The sequence below is a fragment of the Trematosphaeria pertusa genome (genome assembly GCF_010094035.1).
Source record: "Trematosphaeria pertusa strain CBS 122368 unplaced genomic scaffold BU26scaffold_18, whole genome shotgun sequence".
Taxonomy (NCBI): Eukaryota; Fungi; Ascomycota; class Dothideomycetes; order Pleosporales; family Trematosphaeriaceae; genus Trematosphaeria; species Trematosphaeria pertusa.
This window is the reverse complement of record NW_022987229.1, coordinates 248,195-270,897: the sequence shown is the minus strand read 5'-3', so window position 1 is coordinate 270,897 and position 22,703 is coordinate 248,195. Positions and strand designations below refer to the sequence as shown.

The 22,703-nt window shown below is 55.1% G+C and overlaps 9 protein-coding genes across 9 annotated transcripts; 7 read left to right on the top strand and 2 right to left on the bottom strand.

Annotated features, from left to right (window-relative positions):
• Nucleotides 1-176: 176 nt before the first annotated feature.
• Nucleotides 177-1,454, top strand: BU26DRAFT_437533 (uncharacterized protein; the record flags this gene model as incomplete). The annotated part of the gene is made up of 5 exons (XM_033824241.1): nucleotides 177-211; nucleotides 296-368; nucleotides 465-547; nucleotides 613-1,210; nucleotides 1,293-1,454. 5 exons carry the CDS (start codon nucleotides 177-179, stop codon nucleotides 1,452-1,454), a joined length of 951 nt encoding a protein of 316 aa, XP_033677934.1.
• Nucleotides 1,455-1,651: 197 nt separating this feature from the next.
• On the bottom strand, nucleotides 1,652-2,941 carry BU26DRAFT_523923 (uncharacterized protein). The gene has a single exon (XM_033830165.1). It carries the CDS (start codon nucleotides 2,597-2,599, stop codon nucleotides 1,913-1,915), a length of 687 nt encoding a protein of 228 aa, XP_033677933.1. The 5' UTR covers nucleotides 2,600-2,941; the 3' UTR covers nucleotides 1,652-1,912.
• A 494-nt stretch (nucleotides 2,942-3,435) lies between these two features.
• On the top strand, nucleotides 3,436-4,866 carry BU26DRAFT_121654 (histidinol-phosphatase). The gene is made up of 3 exons (XM_033819532.1): nucleotides 3,436-3,674; nucleotides 3,729-4,262; nucleotides 4,322-4,866. Exons 1-3 carry the CDS (start codon nucleotides 3,519-3,521, stop codon nucleotides 4,553-4,555), a joined length of 924 nt encoding a protein of 307 aa, XP_033677932.1. The 5' UTR covers nucleotides 3,436-3,518; the 3' UTR covers nucleotides 4,556-4,866.
• A 1,952-nt stretch (nucleotides 4,867-6,818) lies between these two features.
• Nucleotides 6,819-8,018, top strand: BU26DRAFT_534453 (peptidyl-prolyl cis-trans isomerase; the record flags this gene model as incomplete). Its single annotated transcript, XM_033831219.1, has 7 exons — nucleotides 6,819-6,903; nucleotides 6,957-6,999; nucleotides 7,074-7,138; nucleotides 7,223-7,301; nucleotides 7,371-7,391; nucleotides 7,699-7,740; nucleotides 7,976-8,018. The coding sequence occupies 7 exons, from the start codon at nucleotides 6,819-6,821 to the stop codon at nucleotides 8,016-8,018; spliced, it is 378 nt and encodes a 125-aa protein (XP_033677931.1).
• A 1,200-nt stretch (nucleotides 8,019-9,218) lies between these two features.
• BU26DRAFT_121572 (uncharacterized protein) lies at nucleotides 9,219-9,969 on the top strand. The gene is made up of 2 exons (XM_033819531.1): nucleotides 9,219-9,521; nucleotides 9,566-9,969. Exons 1-2 carry the CDS (start codon nucleotides 9,361-9,363, stop codon nucleotides 9,873-9,875), a joined length of 471 nt encoding a protein of 156 aa, XP_033677930.1. The 5' UTR covers nucleotides 9,219-9,360; the 3' UTR covers nucleotides 9,876-9,969.
• A 412-nt stretch (nucleotides 9,970-10,381) lies between these two features.
• Nucleotides 10,382-12,029, bottom strand: BU26DRAFT_555081 (uncharacterized protein). The gene is made up of 4 exons (XM_033832304.1): nucleotides 11,473-12,029; nucleotides 11,130-11,332; nucleotides 10,500-10,860; nucleotides 10,382-10,452 (listed from the first exon to the last, which is right to left on the bottom strand). The coding sequence occupies exons 1-3, from the start codon at nucleotides 11,747-11,749 to the stop codon at nucleotides 10,624-10,626; spliced, it is 717 nt and encodes a 238-aa protein (XP_033677929.1). The 5' UTR covers nucleotides 11,750-12,029; the 3' UTR covers nucleotides 10,382-10,452; nucleotides 10,500-10,623.
• A 1,361-nt stretch (nucleotides 12,030-13,390) lies between these two features.
• BU26DRAFT_121214 (uncharacterized protein) lies at nucleotides 13,391-18,137 on the top strand. Its single transcript, XM_033819530.1, has 4 exons — nucleotides 13,391-13,673; nucleotides 13,723-15,669; nucleotides 15,724-16,347; nucleotides 16,479-18,137. The coding sequence occupies exons 1-4, from the start codon at nucleotides 13,487-13,489 to the stop codon at nucleotides 18,104-18,106; spliced, it is 4,386 nt and encodes a 1,461-aa protein (XP_033677928.1). The 5' UTR covers nucleotides 13,391-13,486; the 3' UTR covers nucleotides 18,107-18,137.
• Nucleotides 18,138-19,563: 1,426 nt separating this feature from the next.
• BU26DRAFT_121207 (uncharacterized protein) lies at nucleotides 19,564-20,951 on the top strand. Its single transcript, XM_033819529.1, has one exon. It carries the CDS (start codon nucleotides 19,674-19,676, stop codon nucleotides 20,538-20,540), a length of 867 nt encoding a protein of 288 aa, XP_033677927.1. The 5' UTR covers nucleotides 19,564-19,673; the 3' UTR covers nucleotides 20,541-20,951.
• A 789-nt stretch (nucleotides 20,952-21,740) lies between these two features.
• BU26DRAFT_510145 (uncharacterized protein) lies at nucleotides 21,741-22,511 on the top strand (the record flags this gene model as incomplete). Its single annotated transcript, XM_033827205.1, has 1 exon — nucleotides 21,741-22,511. The coding sequence occupies one exon, from the start codon at nucleotides 21,741-21,743 to the stop codon at nucleotides 22,509-22,511; it is 771 nt and encodes a 256-aa protein (XP_033677926.1).
• Nucleotides 22,512-22,703: the final 192 nt, after the last annotated feature.

Genomic DNA, 22,703 nt, shown 5'->3' with positions numbered 1-22,703 from the left:
CGGACTAGACGTGGCGCAGGGTTCATGCGGCTCGTGGAATGCACGGACGCGGCGCCGCTCAGCAACGGCAGGCTCGACACATGAAAGTTCAGCAAACAATACCACACCGAGCACCCTGACGCCTTGAACCAGGCTTTCCTTACCCGCCCGAATCTATACTACCAGCATCCCTCACCATGGACAAGTTCCAGGCTTTCGGCAAGAACATCTCGTACGTTCGCTCCGTGCTCTCATCCCTATTGAGCCCTCTACTCGGGACTGCGCAGCTTCAGGCATGCTGACATGGCTTCTACAGTGCCACTTTCACGCCGTTTGCTGCCCGAACGCAGCAGTATGTCAAGGAGCAGCTTGGCCAAGCCGATGATAAGGTGCGATACCGCGACACTCTCGAGAAGCGTGCAATGGTGCCTCACGAGCACCTCGATAACCCGTGCTGGATACGACACTGACGAGGGGTATCACAGACCCAGCTCCCTCCCGACTACATCGAGCTCGAGAAGCGAGTCGATGCCCTGAAGAAGGTGCACTCTACTATGCTGCAGGTCACGTATGTTGCCTCCGCACCCCCTATCTCGGAGAAAGTCCGTATAACTGATACGTCTTGCTGGATAGCTCTCAGTACTCGAACGAAGCCTACGACTATCCCGCCAACATCCGCGAGTCCTTCAACGATCTCGGCCGCACCGTCTCCGAGAAAGTCCACCTCCTGTCCTCCGCGACTTCGCCCGCCGAAGCCCAAGCCGCCCTCACCGCACCTCCCGCCGCGAAGCCGCAGCCCAAGACCTTCAGCCACGCCGTTGCCCGTGCCGCCCTGAACAGCTCGCACATTCTGTCCGGTGAGCATTCCGGTGCCGGCGAAGACCCGCTCGCGACCGCCCTCGAGAAGTTCGCTATTGCCAGCGAGAAGGTCGGAGAGGCTAGGCTCGCACAAGATGCCCAGATCCAGAGCAGATTTCTGGCGGGCTGGAGTACGACGCTGAACACGAATATTATGTTTGCGACGCGGGCCCGCAAGGCGGTGGAGAACTCGCGGTTGAGCTTGGATGCTACGAAGGCTAATGCTAAGGGTGGTGCTTTCTCTCTGCCTGGCCAGGCCGGCCGGAAAGATGGCATGGAGGAGGAGATTAGTGAGGAGGCGAGGGCTAAGATTGAGCAGGCTGAGGATGAGTTCGTGGGGCAGACGGAGGAGGCCGTTGGTGTCATGAAGAATGTGAGTGTACATCGATTTATGAGCGCGCGCTCCACCTGCGCGCACGACACTTCAGTAACGTTAGCTTACCTATGTGGTTTAGGTCCTCGACACCCCCGAACCGCTCCGCAACCTCGCGGACCTCATCGCTGCCCAGCTCGAGTACCACAAGAAGGCATACGAGATCCTCTCTGAACTGGCTCCCGTCGTCGACCAGCTGCAGGTCGAACAAGAGGTGCGTCGCCACGAGTCGTCTGATTTCTGATCGCGCATTGCTTTACTTGACCCCTGCGAGTTGGTCTCTGATGCTTGCTTCAGCAAAAATATCGGCATCCCCACTGATTCGTTGAGTTGCGCAGGCCAGCTACCGCAAGTCTCGTGAGGGAGCTTAGCTTGGACATCTCATATTGACCTGAGCTGATTGAGGGGAGATGTTGGACTCAAATGATACCGCTGGAAGTAAGGGGAACTATGGCTTTCTTGGTCGCCCTGAGAGGCGATCTTCCTACGCTCTAGAAGCGGAGGCTTTTCTAGGTGTCTTATGGATAGGTGTTCCTTTTCCACCATCTCTAGTCTAAGGCTCAGAATCGAGTTTCCTTCTCCATTGACACAACAGTATGTCATAATGCTGAAGACCTATCCGATCTTCGAGCGTTCGCGCCTCGCATCTACCCTCTTGCTATAATGGAGTACACAAGTAGGTACCTCATACTCCCAAATTCCCTACCGCCTCTCCTCCGTCCACACTCCGCTCTCATCGCTAAACTCCATCGCCTGCCTATGCGCAAATTCCTCCATACTCTTCCTCTTCTCCGCCTTCCCCTCCTCTGGGATGAACTTGCGCATCACATCCTCCACATACCCCTCCGGTACGCCCATCCTGACCGCGTCTTCAATGCCCCTGTTCATCCGGTAAATGTACTCTTTCTTCGGCTTGTCCTCCGCGGTGCGCTGGCGGTCGATATACACCAGCATTTCCTTCGTCTCGGTTGGTGGTTTCGCGACATCGACTTTCTCCCCCTCGCCGCTGCTCTCTGGCGGCTTCGCCCAGAAATCGCACTCCAGGGTCTCCTTGTTGTAGGCGATGGGCACGCCTTCGTTGCGGTCGAGCGCTGCCTCGTCGGAGGGGGAGAGGCGGTAGACGAGGCCGAAGACGAGGGATGAGTACGGGGACTTGTTGGTGTTTGTGCTGGAAGGGGGAGGGGAAGGGGCAGAACTGGATGGGGATGAGGATGAGACGGCGACGACGTTGGCATAGCCCCGGTCGTTGATTATCCAGCGGTAGGCGGGCAGGCGGGCGACGCCGAGGTAGGTCGAGGCTGGGCAGCGGATGGACATCTGGTGTAGCCAGAGGTTCGAGCCGTAGCCGAAGTAGATGGTTGGGGAGGAGGATGGGGTTTTGGGTGCCATCTTGGAGCTTTGGGGAGATATCCTTTACCCTTTTTTTCTTTTTTAGAAACGGAGCGGCGAAAAAGAGAGATGGCTTTTGGACAGTTTTGGAGGATTATGGACGAAGCAAGCAAACACGTGGTTTGATATAGAATGAGTCTTGGTATGGAGGTGATAACCAGGACGATGTCGTTTGAATAGAATAGCGTCCTGAGGCGGGTCGATGAATGAGTCGGAATGGTTCCGAGGTTTAGGGTTCCGAACAGGAAGACTCCGGATTCAGTGTAACGAGCGATGTCGAGTCACGATCATTCGACATGGTTTGCCGATTCTCGGTGAGCAAGAGGGCTTCTTGAAGTCGTCTCTAGTTGGGGAAGACGTTTCGGTGCCTAAAATGCCGAGGCTTCGGCCTGAGCTAAGCAGAATGAGCTGGACAGGCTCACAAGTGTCGAGCCTCTTGACTCCGTGGTCTCGCTATGTTAGATCACGGATATCTAATCACGGTCTGTTCTAGCTTCGATCTCACAAAGTTATATAAATAGGAGCACTCCTATCAGACGGTAGGCGTTCCGATATCTCGGAGGCGCATTTCCGGTTTCGGAAACCCTAAAAGGGCACGGTGCAAGCACCGGAACAATTACATCACGGAGCAGGCTTCGTTCCTTCCTCAACCAACAACCCAAACATCACTACCTGCACTTGTCTTTCACCGCGCCTCACTTGCCTGTCTTGATTGCAACTAGGCTATCGGCCCGACTCACCTTAGACGCTTGAAATAGCGATTCCAGAGCGGGCCGCAGCAGCCGAGCATTAGTCGCTCTTAACCAAAGTTTCACCCATCTCCAGCAAGGGCTTCCATGGATTCAGCCCTCCATTGACCTAGATTCGCCTCACGACACAGCAATTCGTTTCAAACACATCTGCAGTCGAAACAGTCTCGATGCCGTACTCCCACCACAGCCACTCGGGTCAGTTCTGCGGCCATGCGAAGAACACTTTGGAGGAGATGGTGCAGACGGCCGTGGCCAAGGGATTCCATACCTTTGCTTTGACGGAACACATGCCCCGACCGATCGAGGACTTCTACCCAGAGGAAGTGCGTACGTTTAGCCAGGTACAAGCACCGTGAGTGGTTTCTAACTATAGACAGGAAGACGAGCATACCGAAGAATCTCTTGCGAAGCTGTTCCATGATTTTCTACTTGAAGCAGCGCGGCTCAAGGATGCATATTTCCCTCAGATTAAGCTTCTCATTGGTGTAGAGTCCGAGTGGATCCGACCGTCTACGCTCAAGCTCCTGCAGGACCTCCTCGCGAAACACTCCCTCGACTTCTTCATGGGCTCCGTGCACCACACCCATACGATTCCCATCGATTTCGACAGAGCTAAATATGAGAAGGCTCGAGATGCGGCAGGCGGGACAGATGAGAGGCTTTTCGAAGACTATTTCGATGCGCAATACGATATGCTTCAAGCGCTCCATCCGCCAGTAGTCGGACACCTCGACCTCATACGACTCCTGAGCGACCATCCGGACACCGAATTCAAGGATAAGAAGGGCGTATGGGAGAGGATACAGCGCAATCTCGAGTACATTGCCTCCTACGGGGGCATCCTGGAGCTGAATTCGTCAGCCCTACGGAAAGGTCTGGCTCAGCCATACCCGTGCTTGCCCATATGCCAGGTCCGTCACACCGCTTTCTGAAGCTCCTGAGAATGCTTTTTTTCTGATTCTTATCGCAGTCATTCCTTCGCATGGGAGGCCGTTTCGCAATGTCCGACGATAGCCACGGCATCGATCAGATCGGCACCAACTACGCCCGCTTGTTGGACTTTATACGGAAGTCGGGTATCAAGGAGATACACTATGCTGACGCTATGGCTCCGCGGGAAGGCAGCAGCAACTCTTACGTGGGCTTCTCGAGCATTTCCGTTGACGTCCTCGCACAGCTGCCTTTCTGGACGAAGGCCCAGTGAACTTGCTACATCAAGCCCCTGCATGAGCGCTAGCAATAAGCAACCCGTCGGCAGACGAAAGCCGGCGCCACTAAGGAAGCCGAACTCGTGTTGCTTTGCATACAGCATTCCAGACCGTCGTCGTCATCCGGCAGCCCTTCATTTCGTCCGACTTGCTTCGGCATGCTCACCGCATTGCAGAATGCCATGACGCCAAATTCCAATACTTGCTTTTGAGGGGGGTTGTAGTACAGTACCAGCAAGGTCCGACCCCGGGCGCGGCTGGCCAGAACCACTGACCGGCTATCTGCCTCAGAAGCGTGGGATGGAGACTTGGCCTGCCTAACGATTACGGCAACCGCTGCAAGCGCGAGCGCTCCGGCCAATACGGGGACGGCAACGGGCCCAAACCGAGCTGGCGGAATCCCAGTCCACGGCACATGGGTTCACGATCGCCTCGTCGCGATTGATCAGGGCGCGGGCTGCACTGAGCGGACAGCGAAACACCACGTGCGATGGCTGACGGGTTGTGGATGGGGGACGTGCACGGCGGCCACTCCACACACGCACGGCGGACGTTCGCCGACCTCGCGACTCCGATTCATGGACTTACGTACACGGCGGCCCGGTGCAGCGTTATGAATGAGCAGATTTGAATTGGATCCTGCAGTCTCCGCTCATGCCCGTGATTGTGCGTCGACCGCGCGCTCGACTCCTTTTCGCCGTTACCGCGAGAAGCACGCCAGCAGGATGATTTCCCGTTTTGGGCGCTGCTCAACGACCGTTTTCGGCATGCGTTCGGAAGCAGGGCTGCGCATACCGCTGCAGCCGTGATTGGCCTTGGTTAATGAATGGGAGGGTGACTAGAGTCGGAATTCAGTATGCTAAGCGTTCGAGGGCGCTACGCCTTCGCGGCGGACGTTGAGCAGAGTCTAGTATGGGAGTGGTTGGACGGGCCAGTGACGGATGCGTTAGGTCTTCGTGCATGCTCGGGAATTATTGCCTTGGTTGCTTTTTGGCTCGCATGGAAGGCTGCAGATCCGATGCGAAGCCGGGATAAGGGCCTTCGATGGATGGCCTCGAAGCACGTTGGGCTATTAACGTGAAGCCGGACCCTATGCTCGCCCGTACCGCTACACCCTTATTGATGTTAATATAGAGCAAAGTTTTGCGAGCAGTACCTCTTCGTAAGCCCGCCCGGGCAGGCCAAGGGCCGCGGACTGGGCGGGCTGTCAAATGGGAAGGCTTCCAACGGCGGCCGTGATGGTGTGCGGTCGGGAGTGGTGCATGATTCGACGGCATCGGGCATTTGTGACTCGTCGTCGTGCGACCTGTCGAGGCCTGTCTCGCGCCGGACAGAGCGACTGCTCTCGGAGCTAAGTTTGACGCGAGCGCCACCAGAATGGCGGCGCTGCTCTGCTGATGCGGGTGGCCCGTAGGGACAGGCGTGGATACTTGGCGAGATACACGCCCGTACCCCACCACCCCACCTCCCCCGTTACACGCACGATGCTGCCGCGAAGAAAAGAACTCTGACACGCTCGCGGGCGGTCAGCGGGCGCAAGGCCGACGCAGAGCGCGAGTGGGATGCTTCACGCGGGCCATTGGGGCGGCCCGGTGGGCGTCGTCTCAGTGCCTGGCGATGGAGCGAGGGGGGTGGGCGTGGTATGTTGAGCGCCTGGACAGACGGACCACCTCGACACGCATGCCGGTCAGCTGGGGTGCCGGGGGACGAGGTCTGGCTGCCGTGGGCCAGCCTGCTTCTGCTCTGGCGCTCAAACGGCTTGAGCATCGGGGAGCGTGCCCCGGGAGACGGACGGGCTCTAACGGCGGCTGCTGGCCGGGCCACGGTCATGGCCATGGTCAAGGCCTCGACAGGTGTGGAACAGCCGCCTGCGGTATGCGAGGGGCTAGAGTGCTTGACGCACTCGAGCAAGCCAATCTGTTCCACGGCTTTAAACCCTCCTGGTCGTGTGGGAAGCTGAAGCTGGGAGCCCAAGCCTCCAACCATATACCACCCCCAGAGCCTCTCGACTTGACCAAAGCTCAAAGCACTCGCTCACCTCCCCTTTTAAAGGCCGGACCCCGTCCTCCTGGGCCCGATCTGCCTCTGCTCCAGTCCAGTCCACTCCGCTCTTCTCTCCGTTCACAGTTCACACTAGCACTGCCCAGTGCCCTCGTGAGCCCTGCCCCGCAACGAGCAAGCAACAACCCTGAGCGCACTAGTACCATTCCCCTTCCTCCAGTACCATCCGCTGCCTCTGCCTGTCCGCCGCCGATCGCCATGGGCGTCGAGAAGCAGATCGTGAAGCCGGGCAACGGCGTCGACACGCCCAAGAAGCACGACGAGGTCTCCATGGAGTACACAGGTAGCACGGCATCGCTCACGTGGGCAACGTCAAAGGTCTCACCAACATTCCAGGCTGGCTGTACGACGAGACTGCGGCGGACAAGAAGGGGAACAAGTGAGCACCCGCCAATCGCCCTCCAATTGGAGGCGCACATCCGAGATCTGCTGTGTGCTGAGCCGTGATCTCAGATTCGATTCATCGGTGGGTCGCGGGGACCTCATCACCGAGATTGGGGTTGGGCGTGTCATTCGCGGTACGTATCTTCAATCTGCGTCTCAATACACGGCCCAAAGTGGTCGTTCTGACAGGCGCATTAATGGGCTGATCTTCTGCACAGGCTGGGATGAAGGCATTCTGGGCTCTGCTTCGGCACCGCCCATGTCGCTAGGCGAGAAGGCCACCCTGACCATCTCAGCGTACGTAATGCGCCTCATTGGCTGCCGTGTACGCAAGCATGCCAACCGCTAACGCATCGCCTGTATTAGTGACTACGGCTACGGCAACCGGTGAGTTGTTTTGCGACTTGTTGCTCCACCATCAGCGCTGCGCCGACGACCGACGACGTTGACGCACGCCCAATATTGGCCCTGTGCATTGGCCCAAGCATTCGAGACCACGGCTTCGGCATCGGATGCTCGCCTGTCCCGCTGGACCACGACCGCTACGCACCCCAAGCGTCCTCACCTTCGCAACCCCCATGCAAAACGATTCATCCGCCGGGTTTGCACCATCCTTTGCAATGCACTTGAATCTGAGAGCGCCCGATGACCCGCCCGGAATCTACAACAGCACGCTGGCTGACACTTCATCTAGTGGCTTCCCAGGGCACATTCCTCCAAACGCTCGGTTGATCTTGTAGGTGCCCAACTCCGATATTCCCGTACACGTTCCTACATCATCCGTCATGTGCTTCATCCCTACACCACCTTACCTACTCCTCCCGGCCCCTGCAACCGCACATACCAACTCTCTCTCTCTCTCTCTCTTCATACCCAACGCCCGATACGATCTCAGGTCCCCCGCACTATTTACCCTCGAGCACGGCCGAAACCTTAATCTACCAAATCACGCATGCTAATTACGTGGCTAGCGATGTCGAGCTGAAGGCCATCAACGGCAAGAAAGCCTCATAGACGCTGCGCCCGGTACTTGCACGGGCGAGACCTCAGCACGCTGAGGTCGACGAAATAACCGCCGCCATCCGACCGGACTCGATAGCCGACCAGCCGATTCATGCCCTGGACTCCCGAGTTGGGCTGACGCCCGAGACATCCTCACTTCTCTTGCGGTCGATTGCTTTCTCTTTGTCCACGCGCGGTCCCAAGCACGCACCGGGGCTTGCCTTGCTCAGATCAAGCTGTCACAATCCTTCCCGTATACATCAAAAGCCTTGGTTTTGGTTACCTTCTTTTTTGCAACGGTTACCTCTCGGTTGGCCGACCGGGAGTTTAGAGGGAGCCCGTTCCATTTCCTATGTATGGCTCACCAGCTGACTTCTTTGATAATGGGTCAATCCTGGGTACATCGATCTCTTCTGTCGGTCTGGAATGGGCAATGGACGGACTGGTTTACGGGCTCCATTTTGGTTTCATCACACTTAATTCAATCCACCTACATGGTGGCTCCTTCTGATCTCCACGGCGCATGGCAGCAACTGTGGCTTCCTTGATTCTCATCCTCGTCCTCTTCCTCTGAGCCGAGTGTACCCGCTCAGCTGCCCAACCTGGAGTCTCCAGATGATGCTGATCTGCCCGGGCCTTTGCTCCAGGCGTTTGGGATCTCCCCTCCCAGGCATGCTGCGGGCCAGTCGAGGCAGTGCAACGTCGAGTTCACCGTCCGACTGCATTTGTCTCATCCGCGATAACCACTGCATCCTCCGAGCGAAGCGCTGGACTGAGTCTCGAGCTGGAGCCCGATGACCTGTATTCAAAGAAACCATTCGTTCGGACAAAAGCGCAGTTGGCAGGGAAGACGATGCTCACACCGACAATCTCGCCACAGAAAGAAGACCCGATCGCCTTACAGCTCGGCTTGCCGAACTGACGACAACTGTTCTCCCGACTTGTGCTACCATTGGACAAAGAACCGGAGCGGCGGGCTCGTCGATCGGTCCTTTCCCCCCTCCATCGTTGTACCAAGGCGTGAACATCAGCCTGCCTTCCTATCTGGTACCCGCCTGCGTATCATGTGACACGCCCTTCCGCTCCTTCCCTTATACACGTGCTTATCCCGGTAGACGCCCATTTGCACGGGCCCGCTCTTGTCATCAATCACCTCATCTTCAGGATGGGTGAACTGAGACTCTCGTGCGATGCTGACGCGAATACACTGGCCCTCCTTCCGGATTCTTGAGCGCCCGTACGATAGAGCAGCGCGAAACCCCCACGAGCTCATGCGTGATTCCAGCCATTAGCTCACCGTCGAGTCCAAGAGCCGGCATCCTTCCATCCTACATACGCCGTGCCCGTCACCGCTATGCCGAAGCCAATAATATCCCACTGCCGTAGCCCTTCTCGAATCGAACTTATCATGGATCGAGAGCCCCCGTCTCTGGAGGTGATTCTATACTCACCATCCAAACCAGCAACGACAAGTCAGATTCAGAATCAAAAGAAGAAAGTCACGAACGGCATAAAGTAAACCCCCATACCTCGGTCACCCTAGTTACCGACGACTGCAGCACGCGGCAGCTTACGTCTCCCACACCGATAGCGGGCCGCGCTCGCCTGACATTCGTTGATCGCCCTCCCGTGCCGCTCGCCTCGAGCCTGCTTCCCTGCCTCTGCGCTGTCAGCTATGGATCCTCCAGGAAGCTTACATACTTCGTCCTTCAACGAAAGAGAGAAATACAGCACGGGACCTTGTGTGCATGCGTGCGAGTCTGCATGTGGCTAGATGGGGACGCGGGCCATGGAAAGGTTGAGAAAAGGTTGAGGGGGCTAGACTGCTGCACACGTGAGGCACGGCACTGTGGGATCTTTTCCTGGTAAGGGAGGTGCATGCGGTCGAGGACGGCTGGATTGGATTGCAGGTGAGAATGGTAACGGACCGGCGTAAGGAGATAGAGAGTATGGGCTCTATGGGAATAATGCTCGTTTACGTGCGGCATATTTGTTGGGGCTGGAGGTATGAACACAGGCTGATAGAGGAAAGCAATTTGTCCGATGATGCATGCCATCAATAATGTTCCCCCCTCCCTTCGACAGGGAAGGGGATGACTACGGTACGGCTCAGGGGCGGCTGTACGAAGAACGGGAAGTTGTTGATCAGACTCGATGCAGAGAACCTATTGCCTTTTTCCCCTCCGAGATTCTTTCCTTTCCTCTCACCACCCTGAGATCTCAACTTGGGTTTGAGGGCAAGTGAGATGATGATGAGCAGCAGCAGCAGCAGCAACCGGTTTTTTAATTGTCCCGCATCATGCGAGTAAGCCGGACGGGCCTTGATGAACGGGGAAGTATGGCAAGCGGATATGATATAATGAATGATGATCTGCGTCATCAGTATGAAAAATTCCATATGGATACGAGCTTGAGTGTTGGGTCCGGAAGCGGAAGTCGGAAAATCCGATGAACGACATCAGCGCAGCGCAGGGCTGGGGCCATATTGCATACAGTATCGGCTAGCTCCCTTTTCCTGCACCACCGAATCCGCCGGATGAGTAATGCAGACCAGAGAGCCCCACCGCTCGGGTCTGGCGCACTCGACACGTCTCGCAAGCCGGTGCGATGTTCGGCATTATTGGAAGTTTTCGTGGGTTGCGCGTTTGCCGCGAGGAGCCTTGTTTGAGGATAGAGGAGGGAAGTGCGCGGGATCGTACGACCGCGTCGTTTCTGACTTATCTGCGGTGCGAGGTTGCGGGCCACTCGTTGGGGGGAAGGCTACTTTATACTCACCGTTTACTGCGCCAAGAGGCGTAGGGTCCCGCTGCTGCGGGTGGGAGATTGGGTTTCGGAGCTGAGGCAGGGGTCGTGGCTGGGGAGGTTTACGCAAGGTGTGGAGTTGGGGGGTTTGAGGTAGGACGAATGACGAGGGTTCTTGCGGAAGATGGTGGAGGCTATCTACGATCGGACGCTATGGGAGGAGGGTTGACCTTGACGTTATCGTCCGGATGACTGCACTAGCAGCGTTATAAGATCCGTACGATGTGGCGCGTGGATGGGCGATAGGACAGGAAACAATGGAGGCTTTCACATGCGTGGCTTTATTCCCACTGGTCTAGTCTGAGTACAGAGGAGGCTCACCACGGGTGGAAGATTCCTCCGCACCCACCCGTCAGTATCCCCGCACCCGCCGTTTCCTTCGCTCATCCTTCTAACGCTTTTCCGCCCTGGCATACTTCGACCGGATCCGCTCCGCCATTCTGCACTTTCCCCTCGAAACGGAACACGACCGAAACTCAAAATCTCGAAGCGGAAAATTGTGGAGAAGCCCCAATTCAGCGCCTCTTTACGGCGCAGCAAGCAGCCTTCAGTCGTACAGCTGCAACTGCACTCCTGTATATCATGCCGGCAATAATGAGGATGCAGCACTTGCAGCGGGAGGCCGTATATGCGGCCAATGCTGCACGTTATGGCACACACTTACGAGGCCCCAACTGAGCGCTTGGCGTACAGTACGATGCCGAGGTCCTTGTACGTGCGTAAGTTCTATATGGCTGTGCTGTATAGTTGTATGTGTAGCATCTTCTGGACCTAGCCCCATCGGTGTGACGTCTGGGCAGTGGGCTCGCAGATGGTTGCGTGGCATTTCGTGGGCAGTGTGGCTGATGCGACGCACGCTGGCCTTTTAGGTCGGATTGGGCGCGGAGCTGGGGAGTCCGAGGGTTTCTGGTATAGCAGCTTTGTATGCGCGAGAGGTGCATGTGGCAGGTGTAGAGAGAGAGGCACAGCGAAGAGCGAGGGGAATTTCTTATCCGGTCTCGGACTCGCACTTGGGAGATGCTGCTGCACTGGCTAGTGTGCGGCTGTTTATAGAGTTGGCCAATGAGCGATTCAGCCTGCAGAATTTGTTCGAGGAAGCCAATGGGCTGGGATGTTCATGGCAAATTTGGCTAATGCTGTGCTGATGTCGACCCCAGTCTTCTCTTTTGCCGTGGAGGAAAGTGTAGCCGGTGGGAAGGCACTGCTCAAGATGAATAAGGCTCGGTAATCGATATGTTTTTCGACAATGCTCTTTTGACAGGCCTGGCTAGAGACCGTTAGACTGACAGGGACACCCGCCCAAGACACCATTCTTCCTTTCAGAGGATTGGCAGTCCAGTCTGATGGAAAGCCCACATCTTCGAATATACACCCAATTTGACACTTTGAGCGTGATTACTCGGCGTTAAACTCCTTTTTAGAAGTTCGACAGGTAAATTTTTTTGGTTGAGTCTTCTCACACGGGACAGATGCTGTTCGTATCCAGGTTGCGATGATACCGTAGATGATGAACGTGCAACTTGTATCGACGGAAGAAAGAAAAGCCGACTTCTCCTCTCGGGTGAGCAGTGAAAGAAGCATACTCCAGGGCACTTGCTGATCTTCCCAATCCTGTGGACATCCCATTGTTGGCCAGCGACGAAAGTGCTAAGAGCTGGAGATCATGAAAGTGATCAGATATTTCTGGCTTCTCATCATTGCTCAGTCATATACGCAGCGTTAATGCCACCACTCCACGTTATAACGCAATGAGAATAACTTCATGATGGGTAGGAGAGAGGCCATAGAACGTTGCGGCAGGTTGGGCTCCGGGCACGCAACACGGCTTTCGTTCACTGTACCTCGTGCCAGGCGAAACTTTAGTGGCTCGAGCCAAAGGGCGGTAGTGTCCTTTAGGATGGAAGTTCTTCGACGACGTTGAGTGTTGAAACGGAGTGCCTAAATTTGGCAGGGACGGCCCCAATCGATGGATCACGTGCCTTCGGCCCGAGCCCACGCTAGCGGTGCTGAGCCGCACTACGCGCCCAACGTTCACAGCCTCAACATACCTGTTGATTCTAAGCAGGCTCCAAGAGACTTCACCGCCGTCGATCCAGTCAGTATCAAGGCGATCAGATGCTAATTTTCCGTACACAATGCCATTCGAGCACGAGCCGCGGCGACGGATCCTCCAAGACGATTTTAGCGCCGACGCGCTCTTTTCGTGGACCAGAAGCGCTGCACTGACCTACCGTTTTTCCCAAGCGCTTGTTTTGCATTAGACCTAGCATCTGATTGCATGAAATGTCCGTCCCAGTTAGAAATCGACGAAAAGGATGGTTCAGCGGCTCCGGGGTTGCAGGATGTGGTTGAGTGCCATGTGCTGTGCCGCAATTGCAATATATCCTGAGTGCTTCAGCATGAACATCCGAGCCGAGAGGTTTTGGGGGTCGCTTTTCGTTTCATAGTTTATAAGGTTTGTGGCGAAGTCTTGATGCTTTCGCATTGCTTCCTCTTTTTCTTCCTTGAATCCTATTATTTCGAGACTTCATTCTACGACGTCGTTGCTACCCGCACGCTTTTGAAATGAGCAGCAATTGAGGACTTTCTTGAAAAGAGAAGGATATTCAAGGTTGAGAGTGGTCTGGAACTGGTTCCCCCTTCGAAAGCCCGCGGTTCAGCGTGTACACGCATCTTCAATGGCGCACAGAAACAGTGCCCCTAGCCCCGTATCTCCGGTACAGGAGACCCCTTATTCGCTCCCTAGATTCCCACCTCTGAATAGCAATGCCCTTAGTAGGCGATCCAGCTCTACAGCCGGCCCAGGAGGTGCACATGCGGCACCAGTGCATGGATCCGACACATCCCCACCCGGTTCTACCCAGAGTACGTTGATTGCGAAGAATGGTCCAAATACGATACTGACGTCTTTCAGACTTACCTTCCGACACCTCTCCGGCAGATTGGATTCCATTTACCTTGCGCTGGTACTTCCTCTTACTCCCGATCGCCGCGAGTATCAGCTTCGTCATTACTATAGCCTTATTGTGCTGGTATTCTCGCCGTCACTACGGTCTCGGAAAGGACGATGGATCATCTGCAATCCTTTTTGGTTGGCGCTTCACCCCAACTCTACTAGCTGTCCTGTACACGCAGATCACCGTCATCCTCTTCGAAGACGTCAAACGAACCGAACCTTTCGCACGCTTAGCGAAGCCTCCTGCTGGAGGGGCCAGCGCGTATGGCACGCTCCTCCAGACTCCTAAGGCATGGTGGGCCATTTTGATCGACATGACGTTCAAGCGGAAAGAGGTCGGCAAGACCGGCTGGAGCCTCATCTGCAGCGCTCTTGTCAACGTCTTGGCTCTCCTGGCTATCTCCCCTTTATCTTCAGCTCTCCTTGCTTCGGAAGAGGTGGTTATTCCCAAAACTCTCCAGTTTTCTAGAATCTCCCCAAAGGATAATGCTCAATTTCCGATGAATGCAACCAGAGAAACCTACTTTCGAACCATGGCCGCTCTTACGCGCAATATCTCAACATCTGCTTGGGCATCGGACACCTCCTTGACTCTCCCATTTTGGCCTAGGTCTGAGGAGCCGCAGTTGGGCCCAGACATATCGTCCACATATGGAGCCTGGAAGGCTGGGACTTCGACCTTCCACTCTGGGTTTGAATGCAAGAACATGACTCTTGAAAGAGCAGAGATCGAGAACCGACCATACGCCGTACGCGACTGGCACGAATTTCTCTATAATGGAACCCAGCCCATGGTAAGATTCGTCTTGACTTCTGAAGATGGGTGCCGGTACGATCTGTCCCTACATCCTTCCGTGGAGCTGGCATATAACGGGGGCGTCAGATGGTCGGACGGTTCGAATTTTATTTCCGTCGATACCAGCCTACTGCAGATTGACCGAATCCAAGCCCGTCCGGAGGTTTCGTCGACGAGTCCATTTGCGCGCTTAAATACTTCTCGGGAATGCAACAATCGCGACATTATCCTGATCAGTACTCCATGGACAGCGCCATTCAATACGTCTTTCGGCGAGACTTTGTTCGCCAATCATACGTATAAGCGCTCACCCGATTTTCGAATGCGCGGATTTCTTTGCGACTCTATTTACACGATGTCAAATCAGACCATTGAAGCCTCTACGCAGTTGGGAAAGCAAACCACTCTTCAGAATGCACCTGGTATTACTCAGACTATGGAGAAGCTCGCAAGGACTCTCGTGGACATAGCTGGATTTCAGAACCTAAGTTTGCAGGACACTTGGGGCAAGTTCTTCGATTCACCAAGCACCGCCCACGATGCCGATCCAGGGTTAGGAGAAAAACAAGGTCCGGGTTCCGGGTCAACATTGACCCGGCAAGTGCCTGGGTTCTCAGGGCTGGGCCTTGTTCTTGCATCGCTTTCGAAGTTCAATATGACGACCATACTCGATGATCCTGACCTTCTCGAGCGCGCGGGAAGGGTCAAGAGTCGCTTCTTCGTTGAGACGCTCCGGGAATCTCTCACCTCATCGGATATAGTGCAAACCAGTGCTGTCCAGGGAGAGGTGACGATCGTCGAAGAGAGAGTTATCGTCTTGACCGAAATAGCAGTGGCACTTGCTGTACTCTTCGGAGTATCTCTCACCCAGTTCCTCGCGATATTCTGGTTCTCTCGTCTAGGAAGAAGGCCACTCAATCTACAATCCGACCCCGCTAGCACGGTAGGAATGAGCACCTTGCTTAACCCTCAATTGTCGGGTATATCGACACTCAAAGGCATGCATGCGGCGTCTAAGCATGACCTTTATGGCCTCCTGCGAAACAAGACATTCCACACTTCTCATGGTGTTTTGTATGGAGTTGATGCAAATGCTTCCATGCATTCTGGTAAGTCCCCCCTTTCTGACTTTATCTGCATTCTTGCTGATATCACCTGTGAAGGCGCTAGAACTAAGCACAAGCCGTCACGAGACTGGAGACCCATGGCAATCAACTTGTGGACGCTACTTGCTTTGGCGTGTCTCCTGGCGCTTATTCTCACTGCCGTTCTAATTCTCAACGCATTCTCGATGCGATCGAAGCTGTACCAACGAGCCTTCATATATGAAGCCGATGTTTCAAAGTTCGGTCTGAGCTTTTCCTCCTTTGCGCCCATCTCTATAGCACCTACCGTCATCAGTATCATCGTCGGATTGTGGTGGGATCAGCTGGACATGGCATTCCGTATCCTCCAGCCGTATATCGCAATGTCCCGAGCTCCAACGCCAGTGCGTTCAGGAGCAGGTCTAACGTATCGATCCAAATCTTGGTTTGGCGCAGCCTTGAAAGCAGCGAAACATCGACACTGGCTCTTATTCGCGCTCGCTATCGGTAGTACCCTCTGCCAGGTCCTCACGGTGTCGATGTCGGCACTCTTCGAAAGACAACCCTATGACGTCGTGCAAGAGATTCCGATTCAAAGAAGTCTAGACGTTCGCCAAGTTCCTATCATTACGGAAATTGAGACGTCTTTCGAAACCCGTCCGAAGGACCATACTTTCAGAGTTCTCAATCCTTTATACCAAGGTAGGAAGCCCAAATACCAGCCGCCTCCGTTTAAAAAGTCCCTACACTGTTCTAAGGCACTCTGGTACCTCCACAGCTGTGCAAGGTTACGAATCACACTTTTAGAATAACTCAGCTGACAACTGCGTTAGATCAGTCAAGTAACTGGTTATACAGCGCTGCTGTGGCACTGTCACTGAACGGGTCGCAGCTCGCTTGGACCCATGATGAATGGAATTTCGTTCCACTTGACCTTTCGGATCTGCCTGGCCCGGACTCTATCCAATCCGTAGCGGGCATTAACAGTCAGAATATTCCGGCCGTTTCGACGAACGTCACGGTTCGGACACCCGCGATCCGAGCCTTGCTTGAATGTAATCCTGTCGATCAGATCGCCAATACGTCGACCTGGCTAGCCGAAGTACCTCTTGATGAGCTACCAGAGAACGCTAACGTGACTGGCCTGAAGGATGGGTACGCATTCAGCCGCATGATGTTCGTGGGGACTCCAGCCTCTACCACGGTCTACGCGAACGAGAACCTCATCCAATGTTGTGCGAACGGCACCAATGAGAATCCTCAAAGATCGGTGATTGGCTATTGGTCACCCTTTCAACCAGTAGATTACGATATCACATCTTCTCCTGCCGGGACACGCTTTCCGTACCCTGATAGACCTTGGCCGTTGTCGTTCGTAACGAAGTGGATAACTGGCGAACCAAGAAGTTTCTACGACCGCTTTCAGGGCACGTATATACTGTACTACGAAAAACCACCCTCCATACAAGCTGCTCACTGTATGCCAGTGATTGACATCGCAGAAGCGGTCGTGACCGTGGATAAAGATACGGGAACGGTGCACTCCTATGAGCTTACGGCAGAACCGAATGCGACAGCTTCAGCCTGGTCTGAAGTCTTCGTACGACATGACATCTCCGGTTCGCAAAGTCATTACAACCAAAACTACACCGGCGAATTGAACATCACGACCTCTTTCGGCGTGCTTTTCCTCGATGCAATCTTTGGAGCTTCTGATCGGCGTTCGGAATCTTCGTCGCAGGCTCAGTTGGAACGCGTCGAGGACAACGCTTTTAACCTCCGCGATCAAGAGCATGGAATGAACATGGACCTGATGACATACTCTATGTATGCTCTGGCGAACAAGGACCCTGAAGCACTGCTCAACTATAAGGTCATCGCCGAACATGCAAATCGGACATTCCAAACGTTCTTCCAACATTTCGTCGGCAACAAGTTGTCCTTGAGCAACGGTGGCTGGGCATATCAGAGGATAGATGACAAGAGTATGGACGCGCTCGGACGGCCAGTGAATGAAAACGGCACCGCCATAACTCAGCGCAGCTATCCAACCCTCGACACCAACCAAACCGCTACAGCCTCCGTGTCCAACCGCATTCAGGTCTTGCACCTCAATTCCGTAGCGACCTACCTCTCAGCCGCTATCCTCATCTGGCTGATAGCGACAACGGCGGTTCTCGCGTGCTTGCAACGGAGGTATACGAGCTCGATGCTTCGCAACGTGGAGGTAATAGCGGATGTCTTGGTACTTGTTGCTGGAAGCGATAATTTCCTCAGACTGGTGCAGGAGAGGGGTGTCGCCCTGAAGAAAGACGGAGACATGAAGACGATGCTTGGATGGTTCAAGGGAAGTGACGGCGAAGTGAGATGGGGTGTCGAGGTGGTTGGGGGTAGGAACGCTGTGGAGTGGGTTGATGTCCCGAAGCACCAAGGGCCGGGAATAGAAATGGCTCCTCTATGAGCCCGAAATGAGGATTGTAGGACAGGCTTACTGGTACGTAATAATGCTAACCTTTTTCCTCTCAGCGGGGCATTTGCTTGCGCATACGTAGTCTAGGTGAAAATGCAACCCTGGAGGTGGAGTCTGGCCACGTGATTGAGCCTGCCTCATTCGGCAGCGAGAAAAGTGTCCACCTCAACAAAATGCGCCCAGCATTGACGCCCGTCTCAGAACCCGACAAACCACCAGCCGCCTTCCTCAGCGCCAGCTTTTGGTTCGCCCTTCGCATCCGCTGAGCTGTCTTCGCTCGCCAAAACCTCGCGATTCGGGATGCCACGACAGCGGCGGTGTCAGCCCGTGTGCTTGTGTAGCTGCAACGCGACATCGTCGACCCAAGCCGAAAGCCGCGACTTCGAGGATCGGCAGCGAGGAAAGGAAGCCCCGAAGACGATGCTCATTCGCAGATTTTATTGATTTCATCTTGAATCCGTCTTGAAATCTGCTCTGGGCCAGTCGGCGCGACGCGAAATTACTTGTGGGCACGGTCTCCTCCTGAGTGGCCAAGGCGACATGGCAACGCGGACGGCTCACCACACGCGTCTGGCGGCTTATCGATACCACCGAGACACAGCGGTCATCAATCAGCTCTCAACGCCTGCCGGGCCGTCTCGCGATGACTGCAGGCGACGGTGCCGGGCCTCGACACGTTGCCCCCCTCTCGTGGACGGTTCGGAGACAGAATTCTCTTCCTGCTTGCCACGTCTAAGCGACCAGGGACTGCGAGAGCGAGTGACAGATCAGACGCCCCTTTCCAAGCCTGTCCACAGCGCCAGAGCGCCCGCCTCGGAGCAATTCCAGCCTAGCCAAGGGTGCTCATTTCGGCTTCACTCCTCCAGCACAGAACACACAACAGCAGGAGCCGCCTTTACCGTGCAAGTTCTCTGGTCTGCTGTATGTCTCGGGCGCAAACTCAGCATTCGACTGCCGTGTCGTCATGGTGAAACGGCTTGCCCTCCCGATGGTAGTGCGGTCGAAAAGAAAACTCTGAGCACCAAATCTGCAGGCCAGAGCCACCGCTGACTACCATCATCTTAATCCCGGTCGTAATTTACTCCTATTTTAGAGCTTATCCGGCCTGGGCGGTCTTTATTACGACCAGTCCCGACGAGGCCATCTGCCGATCAGGCACAGCGGTCGTCCGATTGGTCCACCCCTGCTTGGTCTGCCCTGAGCCATGCCTGTTGGGGCCAAACACTTCATCCGTGCAGCTTCTCCGGACCGCCACAACGCCTGGCAAGGTTCCAAACAAACCTGCGCCCTGAGCGGCCATTCGTTCCATGGCAGGCGGGTCACTGACTGGGCGCGGCATGGCTGATACTGGGATGTCGTCTCCCTTATTAAGTTCACATCCCCCAGGCGCCCCCGTTTTCCTTCCCACCACCGCAACAAGCCGGACTTCGTCAGCCTTCGTTATCGCTGGATAGCTTCACTCCTTCAGCTATCGGCAGTCGCTCTTTCAATCGCCATTTCTACGAGTCCAAAGCTTTCTTTATTTGAATCCCATACCGCCTACCATCTATCAGCCGAAATGCAGCTCACTCTCGCCGCCGCGGCGCTCATTGCGACCGCTTCAGCCTCTGCCGTTGCGAACATTCACAAACGTACGGCCAACTTCAATGCCACCTGCGACGATAGCAAGCCCAAGGCCAAGGTTGTCAACCGCTGCTCCTACGCAGTCAATGTTTGGTCGATACAAAAGGAGCTCGGATGCCCTGACGGCGCGGGTCTGACACTGAATCCGGGTGAATTCTACCATGAGAACCTGAGGGACTCCTCTGACGGGACGGGAATCTCCATCAAGCTCTCCAAGTATGAGACTTGCGGCGGCAACGATCTTACCCAGCTGGAGTACTATCTCAACCATGCGACGGACTACCAGGGTAATTACCTTGATATGTCTTTCGTCGATTGCACATCCGGAGACTGCCCCGGCTGGGACGATGGGTTCTACTTCAAGGCCGGCAACCAGGATGGCATGTTCACGTCCGCTGTTGATAACGAGCATTGCCCCATCTTCAGTGTCTACAACTCAGAGGAAGCCGCCAGGGTCTCCTACGTCAACTGGGACGACCGCCAGACCAAGTGGTGCGACCTTGACGCCAGCATGGAGCTCTACCTATGCGGCGGCGAAGCGCCTGGAGAGTCATCTCCCGAGCCCTCTGCTCCTAGCAGCACCGAAGAAGCGGCTCCCAGCAGCACCGAGGTCTACGAGGAGCCGTCCTCCACTGAGGCCGCCGCTACATCAGCCCCCGCATACCAGGACGTTGCCGCTGCCGAAGTCACGCCAGCTCCCGTCCAGCCCGCCAACGTCAAGACCGAGTTTGTCTACACCACCGTGTATGTCAAGGAGAAGAGGCACGCTCACGGCCACCGCCATCAACACTTCCGCGCATAAATTAGCCCATCACCTGTATATCGTTACCGACATGATTTGGCATATTCGGTGTTGGGCAAGCGGTTCCGTCGCAATGCGCATGCCGGAGTTCAAGATACCACATTTGAAGGAAGTAGGGGGAAGAAGACGAGGAATATACCATTCCAACATGTAATGACGGTGTAGTCAGCGTCGCAGGCAATTCACTTCCATTCTACCATATCTTTATCGACGCGCACCCGTCTTGCATTGTGTTAACGTTTCGCTTTGCTATCTTCGACCTTCCGCGCCTTCTCCTCGATTTCGGCATCACCACGAATAGCGACAGGGGGCGGGTCTCACGGCGGTGTTTTCTGGTCACATATTCTCACGATGTCACGATATACCACCTCAACCCCATTGGCGTGCTGGAACATATTTTTTCCCTTTTGTTTGCTTCATGGAACGCGTATGGATATACGTCTCCTTCCTCTTTTGAGAATGGACGGCGGGGGGAGGCTGAGCATATATCAGGTCGTCCGCGCTTGGAGAAAAAGTACAGAGTTTATTGTCTAGTCATTATTCTTTCCTTGAAAATAGACTCATTTCAAAAGATGAAGCACTTCTTGGTTCCCTTGGTGCATTGTGACCTGAAGGTTCGAATTGGCTTTCCCCCTAATTTCGCGTGCAACATGCGCGCGTGGCTTTGGCGAGTGAGCACTTTTAGGGCCCACGCTTTGCCCAAACCCCCTATTTAACCGCGCAACCTCCATGCGGAGGGTGTGTGGTGTCGCACGCTTGCTAAACTTACGCCTAAGATTCGTGTGACTGAAATTGCTTCACGAGTTGTTGCTAAACCCCGTTTTCATTGAACCCCAATCGTGCACCCCAGGAGGCTGGACGTTGAATCAACCTCAAGATGCGAAACACGGCCGGGCCAACAGAACGGAAAAGCAGAGCTTAATCGTCCCTCCCGCTGCGTCCTCGCCGCAGCGCGACGCGCCGACACGCGAGAAGGCACAGCAACAGCACAAACCCAACTTGCGGCCAACATGGCCGGCCGTCGGAAATTGCGAACACTGACGCTGACATGGTGGTTGACGAGGTGACCCGAAAGATGCGAAATTCAAACAATAAATCGGGCTTGGGAGCTAAGCTTTGTTCATCGTGTTGATCTCCAGAGTTGGGGTTGAGAGCTGGAGATCGTCGTTGCTCATCTTGCGCGCTTTTTGGGTAGCCGGAATGAGGATGAAAGGGGTCCGCAAAAGGAGGACCGGCGAGATGGATGGATGTAGTAAGATGTTTCTATTTTCTTTTTTTGCGCAAGAGGAAGGTGGTTCCTTTGCGATATTCTCTGCACTTCATTCGCATCTGTATTTTCGCGATGGTCGCGGCACGCGAGGAACAGGTGCACGCTGCGCAGATCGCCCGCGGTTCTGCGGCGGCGATCTTCAGGCACACGAGGGAACACGACGAACACCACGTGCTGCGTGGCCTGCGCCTTCTCCCAAAGTCTGTCTTTTCTCTAAATTTTCGCACACTTTTTCGTGCTCAACATCTTCGGCAGTTCACATCGTCTCCAGCCCTGAAACCAACGCATCGGCCTTCCCCGACGCTGCAGCACCCCGCCGAGTCTCTCTCCTACTCGCGCGCGAAGTTCGCTCGAACGCCTTCAACTACCCACCAACAATTGACAGACTCCACAAGTTCGATTGGCAGCGCAGCCGGGCTCCCGACGCCGTCCGAGATTCCTCCGCCAAACAGAAGCCCTGGTGTTGTAAATCTCTTCACGTAGAGCGCAGTAGTATGCACACCGCTCGAGTCTACCTGACAAAGCCTTTTCGATACACGAAAGCAGAATACCGATACCGACAGTCGGAAAGTCTAGACGTGCGTTTTGCATGTGCATTGCATCCAACAAGTTTCTTTTCCTCTCCTCCCCCACTTGCCGGACCGGACAATCGTGGCACGCATCGTGAATGGTGCAACGGCACGGGATATGTTGAGTTGTAGGGACAGGACCTGCAGCTTACAGTAGCCTTAGCCTTAGGTATCGATAAGGGACGCGCAAGCTCTTCTCTCGGCATGCGCTGCTGCTATTCGCTGCTGCCCGGTTTCTGGTCGTGAAGGAATATATGTGCTGACGGCTGGGCTGGCAACGACGTGGCATGCGGTCTATGGAGTCAGACTCGCCGTCGTCGCTAC

Coding starts and splice junctions, on each gene's coding strand:
- BU26DRAFT_523923 (XM_033830165.1), bottom strand. CDS start 2,599: ATGGCACCCAAAACCCCATCCTCCTCCCCAACCATCTACTTCGGCTAC.
- BU26DRAFT_121654 (XM_033819532.1), top strand. CDS start 3,519: ATGCCGTACTCCCACCACAGCCACTCGGGTCAGTTCTGCGGCCATGCG. Junction 3,675..3,728: donor AGGACTTCTACCCAGAGGAA/GTGCGTACGTTT, acceptor AACTATAGACAG/GAAGACGAGCATACCGAAGA. Junction 4,263..4,321: donor CGTGCTTGCCCATATGCCAG/GTCCGTCACACC, acceptor TTCTTATCGCAG/TCATTCCTTCGCATGGGAGG.
- BU26DRAFT_121572 (XM_033819531.1), top strand. CDS start 9,361: ATGCCGAAGCCAATAATATCCCACTGCCGTAGCCCTTCTCGAATCGAA. Junction 9,522..9,565: donor AAAGTCACGAACGGCATAAA/GTAAACCCCCAT, acceptor CGACGACTGCAG/CACGCGGCAGCTTACGTCTC.
- BU26DRAFT_555081 (XM_033832304.1), bottom strand. CDS start 11,749: ATGCACCTCTCGCGCATACAAAGCTGCTATACCAGAAACCCTCGGACT. Junction 11,333..11,472: donor AAGCGCTCAGTTGGGGCCTC/GTAAGTGTGTGC, acceptor TGCGCCGTAAAG/AGGCGCTGAATTGGGGCTTC. Junction 10,861..11,129: donor GGAGGAATCTTCCACCCGTG/GTGAGCCTCCTC, acceptor AAACCTCCCCAG/CCACGACCCCTGCCTCAGCT.
- BU26DRAFT_121214 (XM_033819530.1), top strand. CDS start 13,487: ATGGCGCACAGAAACAGTGCCCCTAGCCCCGTATCTCCGGTACAGGAG. Junction 13,674..13,722: donor CCCACCCGGTTCTACCCAGA/GTACGTTGATTG, acceptor GACGTCTTTCAG/ACTTACCTTCCGACACCTCT. Junction 16,348..16,478: donor TCTCAATCCTTTATACCAAG/GTAGGAAGCCCA, acceptor CAACTGCGTTAG/ATCAGTCAAGTAACTGGTTA.
- BU26DRAFT_121207 (XM_033819529.1), top strand. CDS start 19,674: ATGCAGCTCACTCTCGCCGCCGCGGCGCTCATTGCGACCGCTTCAGCC.